Below are 13,366 nucleotides of genomic sequence, written 5' to 3'. Positions count from 1 at the left end.
TTGAATAATAAATTTATAAATTTATTGTTTGTTATTTTTTTCTTTTTGATGTTTGAATCGTTAATTTATTTACTGCAATATTATTCCAGCTGATGATTTGCAAAAATCTGCATCTGCATTCCAACTATTCGAACGTGTATACTTTGTCTCAAAAACAACCGTGTATGTTAGTGAGATTGATCTTTTCTGCCAATCATTGTTGTATTTGTACTTGGATGTTGGAATTCCTTTCCCGACATATCTGTAAAATTTGTACATTCTTTAATAGCAGAATCTGGAACCTGAAATAATATAAAAAGCATTATTCGACAATCATGCATGTGCTGTTCATATGTATAAATTGAAACAGATGCAGCAGAGTCTTCCCTCTATGTTTATTATTTGAAGAGGAAGACAATTGTGTTATATATTTTCCTCTTACCAATTAAAACAAAAAGTATTACAAGAGATACCAATTTTGTTTTACAGTAGACCACACAACCCATCAACTCCTTTGAAAAAAGGTACACTATCATATCAGTAAAGCACACAAAAAATCTTCACAGTTCAGCTGCTAACCACTAACTAAATGATGACCACTAACTTGAGCAAGAAAACAAAGGACGACACATAATTTGGAATGCAGGGGCAAAATGTTCTCTCTACTACATCGGGCTAGCTGAGGTAGCCACTAATACTGTAGTAAAGAAATGAAAGAAAAAAGAAACAATATTCTTAGTCTTAACATGTTTCATGAACTCTAATCTTAAAGTTTATTTGAAATCAGCAGTATTTACAAAGAGACACTAGGTGTTAAACATCAGCAGACCAAAGGGGGAAAGAGAACTGCTTTAACTGAATTGAATAGTACAATGTATGTCGTCTAATATCAATTTTGAAGGAAAAAAATTATATTAACAGATAAGGTGCTGATAACAACATTACGGTACTGCTCATGGTGAATTTAGTTATAAACTTTGAAATACTAAACTGATTAAGATGACTTTGATTTAAATGTTTTATAATGCTAAACTATGTGGGTTTTTTTACTTGTGAGATAGCTATCGATCTTTAATTCATAGCATTTTATTTGTTCTATTTTTATGCCCCCGCCGCTAGACGCAAGGTACATTAAGGGTTATCCTTGTTCGTCTGTAGTTCGTCCATCCACACGTACGTCCCAAATTGGTTTCAGTTCTCTTACTTTAGTTTGGATCAACCAAATGTCATGAAACTAATTATACACAATTCTTATTACAACCAAACACAGATCAAGTTGAATTTTGGTGGCGTCACTTTCACCGTTCTCGAGTTATGTCTCTTTATAAATAGAAAAATTGCTGAATTTGACATTTCCGCACTCTAACTTCGCCTTGCCAAAACCAAATGTTTTAAAACTTATACATAATGTTTATAACTACCAAACACAGAATATTTTCGAATAAGGGCGGCGTCACTTTCACCGTTCTTAAGTACCCCATTACTGTTTGTTATTTACAATGAGAGCACTCAAACCCCAGAGCAATCTCTAATGTTGAAATATAATACACCTGGATTTCATTTTGACTGTGACAATAAGTTCAGTTATTGTTCATCTTAATATGTTTACTTAAAGTATACTGTACTTGGTAACTGAACTTTTTGGAATATTTAATGAGCACATAATCTGTCGATACCTGTATCTTGGCATCGCACAAGGTCATGAATTCTCTGATTGTTAATGACGTCTTTACACTATATCCATTTTATGTTGGATGTGTACTGATTGATATTTTATTGGCTTTGAACTAGTTGTCAGTAACTGCGAGTACTTTTAGATCTGTAGTCAGTGTCTTTTTTGTTTCGGGGATGTATAAATACCCTGTCACGTCCGGTCTGTGTTTTTGTAAGCTGTGTTTCTGCTTTGTATCGATATGATGAGCTAAGCCATGTTCAACTGATTTTTATAGTTTGTTCTTATGTTGTACTGTTACACCACTATCCCAGGTTTGGCGAAGGTTTTGGCACCAACTAACTAGTTTAATCTCGCCACATTATGTATGTGCCTGTCCCAAGTCAGGAGCCTGCAATTCAGTGGTTGTCGTTTATTGCTGTATATCATAATTGTTTTCCGTGGATTGTTTTGTACACAAATCAGACTGTTAGTTTTCTCGGTTGAGTTGTTTTACATTTGTCATTTCGGGGCCTCTTATAGCTGGCTATGCGGTATGGGTTTTGCTCATGTTTGAAGGCCGTACGGTGACATACAGTTGTAAACTTCTATCTCATTTGGTCTCTGGTGGACAGATGTTTCATTGGCAATCATACCACATCTTCTTATTTTTATATATATAAACATTTCATCCGGCTGAAAGTAAGAAAATCTTACTTTCCTGATGGGGAATACAGAGAATAGTAATTAAACTTACTTTCACGTTTTCTGTATATTTTCACTTATATCATTTCCCGACTGAAGTAGTATAAGCTACGATTGGTGTTCTGTTGAAAGTCAATTTTGTAAATACATCTACCTTCAAGGATACATTGAGTCAAAATGATAAAACTTACTTTCTGTATGGGGGTATATTTAGCATGATGGTGTTCTATGACGGAGTCGTTGGAGGCTTTGTTGTAACACATGAGGAATCCAATCCTTCTCATTTTACTACGATTTGGACTGCTATAATGTAGTGTATTAGAGTGGAGAAACAATACATCTCCTGAAAAAGGCATATTTCTAAGGATTAAAGATAGTAACGAAACTAGAAGGTTTGCTTCATAAATCGTTGTCTTATATCAACGAATACGCTACGCTCGTGCATGATCACTCTATGCGGACCTTTTTAACAGGGCAGAAAACCATTCAAACAGAGTTACAAGGAAGCACGAAAGAAATCGACATCACATACACTTTACGGTAACCATCACTAACTGATTGACCGGTACGCTTTGTCTTTGTCTCAACTCACAAGCGTCATGCTTTCGCTGTCAGATCTTTCAACACCAGAATAGTAGTCTGATCTGAAAATTTACCATTCATGTCTTATTCTCGAGGGTGAAGATTCGACCGAGTCTGGATTCGCATGGCGGGTGATGCTTATCATGTCGACTTACCCAGTCTCGCTCAATTTGGAGTTCCTGCGATTCCATAAGGTTTTGCTTTTTAACCTTGATTTTGTATCTTCTTAATAGATTTATGATTTTTGAACATCGGTAATGTACTGTTCCGTCTAATTTATCATGAGAAAAAATCATCAAAGATACCGGGCTTATAATTGTGTAAGCCAGACGCGCGTTTCGTCTACAAACGACTCATCTGTGACGCTCGACTAAAAAAAGTTTAAAGGCCAAATAAAGTAAAAAGATGAATAAAGTGATACTAATATTATTAAAAAATGGGTCCAGATGAATTTGATTCTTATGAAGTACAGAATTACCTTTATCCATCTCAGCGTAAACATGAGGACATCTTTTCTTGATGGATTCTAGACGTGATAGTTCGGCAACTTGATTCTGTCCATCATCTACGTGATGATCTAACCGCCCACATTTATTGGATCCTGCTAAAACCTGTACCACAAAAAGATGGTTAGTGTGTTAAATGACTGAATGCTAAAATCTGTATCACAAAATAATGAATAGTATGTAAACAGGCAGGATGATACAACTTGTATCACAAAAATATGAATGTTGAATAGTATGTTAACTGACAGGATGTTCAAACCTGTATCACAAAATGATGAATATTATGTAAACAGAAAGGATATTAAAAACCTGTATCACAAAATTATGATTGATATGTAAACTGACTGGATGTTAAAACCTGTAGCACAAAATGATGAATAGTATGTAAACTGACCGGATCTTAAAACCGGTATCACAAAATGATGAATAGTATGTACACTGACCGGATGTTAAAACATGTATCACAAAATGTTGAATAGTATGTAAACTTACACAATGTTAAAACCTGTATCTCAAAATGTTGAAAAGTATGTACACTGACCGGATGTTAAAACCTGTATCACAAAATGATGAATAGTATGTTAACTTTGATGAATAGTATGTAAACAGACTGGATGTTAAAACCTGTATCACAAAGTGATGAATAGTATGTAAACTGACCGGATGTTAAAACCTGTATTACATTATGATAAATAGTCTGTAAACTGACTGGATGTTAAAAACTGTATCACAAAATGATGAGTAGTATGTAAACTGACTGGATGCAAAAACCTGTATCACAAAATGATGAATAGCATGTAATCTGAATGGATGCCTTAACATATAACAAAGAATAGTATGTCATATGATTGAAAGCTCAAACCTATAATAAATATTAGTATGTAAGCTGACTGGTTGAAAAAAAACATGTGTAACAAAATGATGAATATAATGTGAACTGGCCGGATGTCTTTTATTCTGACCTTCTATATCTTTGTGCATTTTGTTTTGGAATACTTTTCATTATGGAGGGGTTATGATAACATATTTATTCAAAGTATATGCAAGACTTTCAGATACAGCTAATGACTATTCAAGTATATTTTACGAGTTTGAAAAAGAATTTTGTTCGTTTTCGTTGCCGGCTTAATTTGTTATTTTCTGTTATTTAACTTATAAACATAGAACATTACGAACCTCCAGACATCCGTTTTCTTTCTTGCTGGGATCGACTGCAACCCAAACAGTCAGCAAGTCAGGGAAGAGATTACCGTAATGATACCAATAGCTTGAAAAATTTACATATGCATTTGACATTATATTGTTACAATGGGAGGATATTCATTTCTTCAAAATGAGAAATCGAACAACCTATCCTTAACTAATCAATAATGATTGCTATCAATTCTTGTATCACTTAATTTTACATCTTGAACTGATACTAGTAAGTCGAAAAAACACTGTTTAACTTTTTTTAATGTTATTATCTATGTGAAATGACATGTATTTGTTAATTACGAAGACTAATAGTTTAATTGAATCTACTTATCTAATAAGACCATATATCACCATAATCATAATCATTACATAGTATGCTACTAGCACTAGATATCAGGCTTTGTAGAAAAAAACCAGCTGAAATTTACTCCCCATTTGGCTAAGTTAATACAAGTTTTAGTCAAACAAAAAAGTCAACAAATAAAAAGATATCAATAATAATGTCCTGTACCTGGTAATATACATGTATTTAGAATATTATGGCCAATATTACAGCGGTATACTACTGTTGCCTTTATGGTCAACCTTAGATAAAAGTCGTGAAAATAGTCACCCGTAATCCTGATGCCAGTATATAGGACCAGACACTTCAGGTTCCTTCATAATCAACTTAGCATGGTAGTGATACACTTCACCGCCAAGCAACTAAATATAAGAAGGCAAAAACATTAAATATTGAACATTATAAAAATATGTCATACAAACTAATGAAAAATTATGATAAAGTTTTATTTACCCCATATCCCCTAAAAAAAGGTTTAATGGTTTTGATATCAAACTGTTGAAGGGAAAGCATTTAAAATGTTTTCGTTAAGATTACATTCTTAGTGTAAAATTTTGTGTCTTGTTGAAAATGAGAATGGGTATCCTCAAAAATAAACCACAAACAACAATCTGTCTACTCAGGACATAGGAGGTTTAATAGATGTGTTATAATTTAAGGCGCAATATTAAAAACTTAAGTACAGACCTTTTCACAACTGTTCACTATCTTCTCTGATCTAGATACAATTCCAGTGACGTCACTACCCGGATGTCTCCAAACAACTCGTATTATCTTATTATCTTTATCTTCTAGCTAAAATAATATGAAGTTTTTATATTGTCTATAATTAATGATGACATAAAAATAAAAGATGAATAAAAAATGCAATTTGGAAATAAAGGTTTTGCCATGTTAACGTTTACGAGACAGCAACCAAATCAATTTAGGACACTTTTTTATACAAATTCGTATGCTTTAAAATATGTTATTTATTAAAAAACTTAGGTTTCAACTCCCTCAGGCAAAGTTGACCTTTGATCGATTTGGCTATTATTTTATGTCCGTTTTGGTAAGATGGTTCTTCTCCTTCTTGTCTTTCAAAATATTCGGCTTTGAGCGTTTCTGATGAAGGTAAATCCAGAAAAGCGCTTCGGACGAAGTTTTATTTTCCTTCTTTATTACATACATTTAACCATTTATTACACAAGCTTGACTCCATTCTATAAAAACGCCTATGCACACAATCAATGTTATTTTATTTTATAAAACTTGCATCAGACAAAAATCATGTATGTTATCCCAAAATGTAATACCGAGTATTTGTTCTCCATAAACTTCTCTCCGGTCACACATTTCTCTATTTTGTTAATCTCCTCCTTGTCAAGCATATTCCTAAAAAATACAGATTTGTTATTGCAAAAGACAGGGGATATAAATGGTTGACAATTTAAGCCAAATGTTTTTTATGTTAACTTGGTCATGGCATGGACTTTATTATACCCGCATTTTACACTATAGTACACAATTCATCCACTTTTTAGAATTTAATCAAACTTTCCCAGGATCTTTAAAATATAGTTTGGGTTTTTTTTGCCCTAATTATTTTATTAGGGACTTTGCAATGGGCGTAGGTATCTTTATGTTAGATTTTCCTGCACTTCCTCTAGTTTTCATTATATTTATATTATCTTTGACTTTCTGAACTGTTATCGTCGAAGTGATCCTGATCTAGATTAATATAGAAAAGCGTTTCAACGAATTTTTTCTATAATGCAAATCTTAGTCATGATTGGTAACAAAAATCAATAATAATAATGACAAAATTATGTAAAAAAGTTTTAAAAAACCAACCGTATGATAAGGTACCCATTTTCATGATAGTCATTGTACATTTGTTCTGTAAGCTTAAACGGCTCGCTGATTCTGTACTCTAAAAGAAATATGCAATATTCCAACACATTAATATCTATAAAATAAATGTATGTTTTGGGAAATTATTATGAAGCTAATTTTCTAGACACACAGGCAAAGTTGACCGTAGACAAATTTGTTTATCATTTTGGGGCACTTTTTAATAGATCATATAGCTCTTCAATTGTTTCGGTACTTAAACATTTTTGGCTTTGAGAGTTCATATTGAAGATAAATCCAGAAAAGGGCTTAAGACGTATGAATTTATAAAGTTTTATTTTCATTTTCCAGTGTTATTTATAATGTACATGAATATGAATACAAAGAGATTACCTATCAACAGGATAAGCAATAACTTGATTGTTACTTAGCAGCTGGTTTCACCCCTGTTTAGGGTGGGGTTCGGATTGTTTAGTCTTAAGTTTTCTATATTGTGTTTTGTGGTGTTTTCAGTTTATCTGCGGCTTATGAGTTTGAATATCCCTTTAGTATCTTCTGTCTCATATTTACAACTACTGGGTCGATTTCATTGCGGGTGGACATTTTGCCCAAGAGGACATCATTCACCTATTATCATACAATGTATGAACTATGAAGATATAATATAATACTGGCGCGGACCTCGACCAGTATAGAAAGGTCCGAAAAAGACACCATTGAAGACACGGTGTCGTCTGAAATAGCAGATGTCCCCTTTTCACTAGACATGACAGATACCTCAAATGGGACACAGTCAACTCAGATTAATTATGACAATAGCAACAATCACTGATGAGTCATTTCTAGACGAAAAGCACGTCTGGCGTACAAATTTTTTTATTCTGGTACTAGTATCTATGATGAGTTTATTTACAACCACTGCAGCTGGAGGATTCACCAGCCCAGTAATCAGCACTTCAGTGTTGACATAAATTATCATTGATATGGTCATAATTATATAAATTAACTGATTAACCTTTGAATGTTCTTCAACTTCGTACTATATTTTAAACTTTTTTTACGACACTTATGGTTCTTATGTAGACGAAACGCGCGTCTAGCGTACAAAAGTTTTATCCTGGTATATATGTTGAGTTTTTTTGCACCCAGCCATGTACAATTGTACTACACAACATTTTGGACTTTAATGATTTTAAACACTCTTTATTTTCAAAAAATAAAACCCAAAACTGCAAAACTAAAATTTTAATAACAGATGCTCAATTTAGTAGCAATTCAATTTAAAAAATCTGACTACACAAGGACCTACTTTGAAATACACAAACCTTGTCTACGGAATATGGATTGGTATTGGTCGGTGATTCGATATGAAGGCTTAATAAACGTAAGTAGTGCTATAGATCAGACATAAACAGGAATGCTAGTAGATAAAAATAATGTTATTATCGTGTCATTTTAGATAATCATATTGCACAATCCAGGATCCTCCTAGTACAAATCAGATCAGTCTACCAGTCGAAAATCTGATTTGTGCTGGATTTTAATTAGTATAAATCAGAACTCCAATTTCTATTAGTAGATATTGGAATCCAAATTTGTACTGTGAGGATTTTAGATCCTACTGAAATCTAATTTGTACTGTGAAATATACATTAGAAGTGTAAAAGTGTATAATCCGATTTTCTGAAGGAGGGGAGACAAATTTCATTCCTTACATGAACGTTATATTTTCATTCACTTCATACATATAATGTAGATTGTTATGACGCTAGTATTTTTATCTAATAAGTGATATTGCTCTTTTTTTCCTGGTTATGCTAAAAACATAAAAGTTAACAAGTACATTCCAATTTCATAAATTCATACCTGATCTTATATTCATCTTGCGGTCTTGAGATACCTGTAAAAAATCGACTTCATAAGTTTTCAAAATTTCAATATAATTATACGAAGATGTGGTTTGATGGCCAATGAGAAAACGTTACAATAGAGACAAAATGACGTAGAAGTTAGCAGCTATAGGTTGAATCTATTATTTTAGCACACTACGCAAAGTATTCATTTTTTTTGTTCACTTAACATTAAGCAGTAATCAACCAGTTACTAAGTTATGTGTACTCAATCATATTTAATCTAGGCGAGATCTTCAGAATTATCAGCAGTAGTTTTTAACTACTGGAAATGACACATCAATGATACCATGAAATTACATATTGATGATTTTATTCTTAAACTAACGTGTTATTGTAAATGTCAAATAAAAAGCCACAAAGGGGAGAGGATACAAAGGGGGCAATCAAAAAGCATAAGCCGTAGAAAAAAAAGAAAATACTACAGATAAAGAAAAAAAAGAGGGACAAAAAACGGTTCAAAACACCAAAAGCTAAAAACTGAACACTAGGCACATTAACCTCACAAATATCCGTCGTGCTACTCAGTGATGGGGCAACGATATCAACAAGAGACTCACATGAACCTGTCTCGCTCACCTTGTAAAAAGTGTCAGTTTGCTAATGAGGACCTTTAACTGCACATGCTAGTTGTTTTTTTTTTTATGTTGGTGGTCATTTTTCAATTTAGACTTTTAACTTAGCTCCTTTAGTTTTTGCAATAAGAACAAAAACACTGCGAACATTAGAAAAACAGAAATCTCACTGGCAACAATTCCGAAACAGGTAAAAACTACAGCTTGGTGCCTATGTTCTATTTTTAGCCACAGTGGCCATGTTAGTTGATCAACCGGAACGAAATCGAAAACTTCATAGAGGAAGCTGACAAATTTTGAAAGCAATCCATTAAGCGGTTTCAGAGAAAGACTTTAAAGACAAGTTTACGGACGACAGATGCAAAAGCTCACAGGGTCCTTCAAACCAAGTGAGTTAAAACTGTCGTTGGTCTTACCCAAAGACATTACCAAATGCATAAACCATGGGAACATGTGCCTAACTCTACAACCAAACTGAATGTGAAAGTTTGAAATGAATACACGCTTTAAACGGCAAACGATACGAGACTGGAACAGGAAGAAACAACACAAACGTGAAAAATGAAAGGTCAAAATACAAAACTGAACCTTAACCTTTAAAACAAAACAAGGGGGGAACACATGTGCTCTGGGAGGATAAGCAGTTCCTACTTGCAATCGTAACGTTGCTATTGGCATGTTAAAGTCTGGCGCTAAGTCGCCTTTCAGTGATGTAATAATCGAGAAAAAGAGCACCTGATTTTGTCTTCCAAATGTAATCGATATCCGTGGTCAAGAGAGGTAAAAGATACGACAATTGGAACATATCTGTCGTCATCTGTAAAAATGATATTCCATAACGGTTAACCAACTCGTGATGGCGTCCGTAAAATTTACGAAGGGATGATTTCAACTTCACCACTTGACACTCTTGGTTTAATAGCTTCCTTGTGAGCAGCAACTTTCTATCAAGGAAATCATGATAAGAAATTAAAGCTCTGGAATATCGTTTCAACTTGTAGATATATACTCCGTATGCAGGAGGAAAGTTCACAATTGGAAGCTGAAATCGTCTCTTTTGTCGTACAGTTTTGTTTTCAACCGACCCTCATTGTAAATTTCTAAATGTAAGTCAAGATATGAGGCAGACTTAACTGTATCTGTTGTATCCTTTATCTCAAGTTCGATGGGATAGATGCGTTCAACATAGTCACTAAATTTAGAATTATTTAGTGAGAGAACATCATCTATATAGTGGAAAGTTTTACTGCTAACTTCTTTTCTTTCTTCCTAAGAAGTTCCTGTTTGAAGTCAGCCTCATATGAATAAAAGAAGAAGATATTTGTGATACATGTATCTCAAACGTTCACATAATTATGATGGCGTCAGTAAACTTTTCAAAGAGTTATCAACAACTTTTTAACTAAGAACACTTGGTCCAATGGCTTTCTTGTTAATGCAACAAGCCATTTTGTAATTCACAATTTCTGCTGGAATGTTGCTACATATCATAAACTTTAACCCTTTATAGGGGTTTGTCAACGCATCAAGGGTTACTAGTGATTCTACGCAATAAAAAACAAAACAAGTAAACAAGACAAGTACTATGCATGTAAACAAGACAAATACAATACATGCATCTTGCAACACAACAGGGAGACGCACACAAACATACACACACAGTCATAAACTCATGCTCACGTAAACAGAGCCAATCAGAACCTTTTGCTGTTTACAAGATAATCAAAAGCAGTGTTTAATGTGTTTATATTCGCATGGACTATAATGTCATCATTGACAGATATTGAATTATTAGTGCCATGGTTGTGACAGATATTAAAATGCATTCTTATGTACCCGAGGGCAAATTAACCGTTGTTATTTCTGGCACCTGATAGTTTTATTGTCATTGAAGTACAAATGTAGTGTGGACAAAAACACGCAAAAAAGTATGGAGTGGTTTCTGGAATGACAATATTGCAAAAACTACAGTTTCGAAAGGGTTGTCATTCTAATCAAAGTATAGTATGATAAATTTTCCAGCTCCAGTACCCTAGAAAGATTTTAAAGTTTGAAAGTTCAAAATTGGAATATTGAAATAATCTCTTGTCAAAAAGTTTATAAATCCAAACTGACAAACATTTGCTAATTTCTAGATAAAAACCAATATTTGAAATAACAGAAAATGTGATATCCTTTATTCCCAGTTTAATGTAAAAGATGCGATTAAAGTAGAAACCAAACTACTTTAATTCTTCTTGAAAAGCTCATATATAAGGTCTGCCCCATACGTATCAGGGGGGAAGTCGGCATGAACAAGTACATGGATCCGATAGGAATGCCGACGGTCTGTTAAAAATACATCCCCAAACAAAGTTTTTGTCAATACAAAAGCATCTTCATGATGTCAGTTGTTTTAATCAGATTGGTTGATAAGATAAGAAAGTACGACGTTTTCCTCCATAAAAAAACAAATATTTGTTTGAACATTGGCTTTTCGTTTTATTAGACACCACTAAAACAATTACAAATTGGACTCATTCTTTCCTAAAGTTATGAATAAAAAATATTTGTGAACAAGTTAGGGGAGTCAAATCATCATGTTTTAATAACTCTTACTCAAGGACTTATTTTTTAATAGCTTTGGTGCATTTTACATTTGTACTTATTACAGTTTAATGATATTTACCAAGGACGTTAATACGTTATTATAATTATTACATCACTGCAGTTATTCAAATAACATCAGGTGAGATACACAAGACAATATCATTACGTTAAATGAAACAGCAGATGCATGAGCTTGTATTTGTTTTCATTGCTCAGTCGATGCTTTTCTTGAGACGGACTGCCCCTACCCCTCATTCATAAAATTAAGCTACTTGAAAAAAGAAAATTATCTTAAATGTACTAACCTAGTTTTGGTCAACAATGTTCGTCGTATTACTTCTAGATAACTATTTATCTCGGATCTATTTTAAGTATCAATTTACATGTTAAACATAATTCATAAATGTACTACACTATATCACTTGGGTGTTTGTAGCTCTAAGAAACTATTTACACTGCGACAACATTACTAATATTTAACGAAGAGGCTAATGCCGAAAACAGATAAAAAAAATCTATCAGAAATTTAGCAAAGGATATAAATAACTAAGATCACACTATGTACAGGATTTTGGACATGACTATTATGGTTCTTTCAACTGTTTCTTAATAGAAAAAGGTATCATGCGATCAGTTTTGCTCACTTGAATTCCAAAATAAAACAGGCTAGTCATTAATCTTTTAAATGACATCCCTCAGATGTTCACAGGCAATTTTCATTTTTATAGCACAGGGTCAATATCGCTGCCGGTCGACTATTAGTCCACAAGGGTATCTTCAGCGCAGCATGTCCTTCGGTACTGAAATCTTTATAACATACCTCTCTTAAATTGTCCGTTTATAAATTTTGAAATTATTAAGAAACATAGGTTCCACCTCCCTCAATCAAAGGATACCTTAGTTGGATTTGACCATTTCAAGGTCTCTTTTGGTTATATATCTCATGTGTTTCGGTACTTTGGTTTTTATCGTTCATGTTGAATGTAAATACATAAATGCAGAAAGCGCTTCAGACGTACTAAATCTATGAATTGTTATATCAATTCTTAATTGCGTCTATCAGACATCAATATTTATATATTAAAGCATACAATCAAACTGCAGGAACGGCAAAAAGAGCCTAATTTTACATCTTATCTTTAATTCAAGTATCAGACATACAGCTGACAAAACATATGCTCTAAGTTGTTAAATGGGTAAAAAAAAATTAGGATTTGTCTGTGACTTGTTATCCATTTTACCAAAAGTAAAGTGATTCTTGAGCTTGTGCAATTTCTTGGAAAATACAATAGCTCTGTAAATACCTATCCAATTAACCAAGCAACCGCTTGATTTCTGATTAAATACGAACTTCTAAAATAAATTTCTTTCAAATTCGTATCATTTCTTTTGCATTTCTAATGCTGTACAATATTTATTTCTTCCGATACACTTCAGATGAAATTCATGAAACGTGCTAATTCTAAAATCTTAGTTTTTCCATAGTCATTGATAAT

The 13,366-nt window shown here is 33.2% G+C and overlaps 1 protein-coding gene across 1 annotated transcript; it reads right to left on the bottom strand.

The window, feature by feature from the left end:
• On the bottom strand, window positions 1-12,823 carry LOC127730848 (L-proline trans-4-hydroxylase-like). The gene is made up of 10 exons (XM_052239451.1): window positions 12,176-12,823; window positions 8,663-8,696; window positions 6,797-6,875; window positions 6,259-6,337; window positions 5,651-5,758; window positions 5,234-5,325; window positions 4,600-4,690; window positions 3,396-3,528; window positions 2,527-2,678; window positions 1-281 (listed from the first exon to the last, which is right to left on the bottom strand). The coding sequence occupies exons 2-10, from the start codon at window positions 8,676-8,678 to the stop codon at window positions 168-170; spliced, it is 864 nt and encodes a 287-aa protein (XP_052095411.1). The 5' UTR covers window positions 8,679-8,696; window positions 12,176-12,823; the 3' UTR covers window positions 1-167.
• Between the last annotated feature and the right edge of the window lie 543 nt (window positions 12,824-13,366).

Source organism: Mytilus californianus, unplaced genomic scaffold, assembly GCF_021869535.1.
Source record: "Mytilus californianus isolate M0D057914Y unplaced genomic scaffold, xbMytCali1.0.p SCAF_2, whole genome shotgun sequence".
Taxonomy (NCBI): Eukaryota; Metazoa; Mollusca; class Bivalvia; order Mytilida; family Mytilidae; genus Mytilus; species Mytilus californianus.
Note: the sequence above shows the minus strand (reverse complement) of the source record. Positions and strands in the feature narration are given on the sequence as shown.

Coding starts and splice junctions, on each gene's coding strand:
- LOC127730848 (XM_052239451.1), bottom strand. Junction 5,759..6,258: donor TTATGGAGAACAAATACTCG/GTATTACATTTT, acceptor ATATTATTTTAG/CTAGAAGATAAAGATAATAA. Junction 3,529..4,599: donor AAGAAAACGGATGTCTGGAG/GTTCGTAATGTT, acceptor TTTGTGGTACAG/GTTTTAGCAGGATCCAATAA.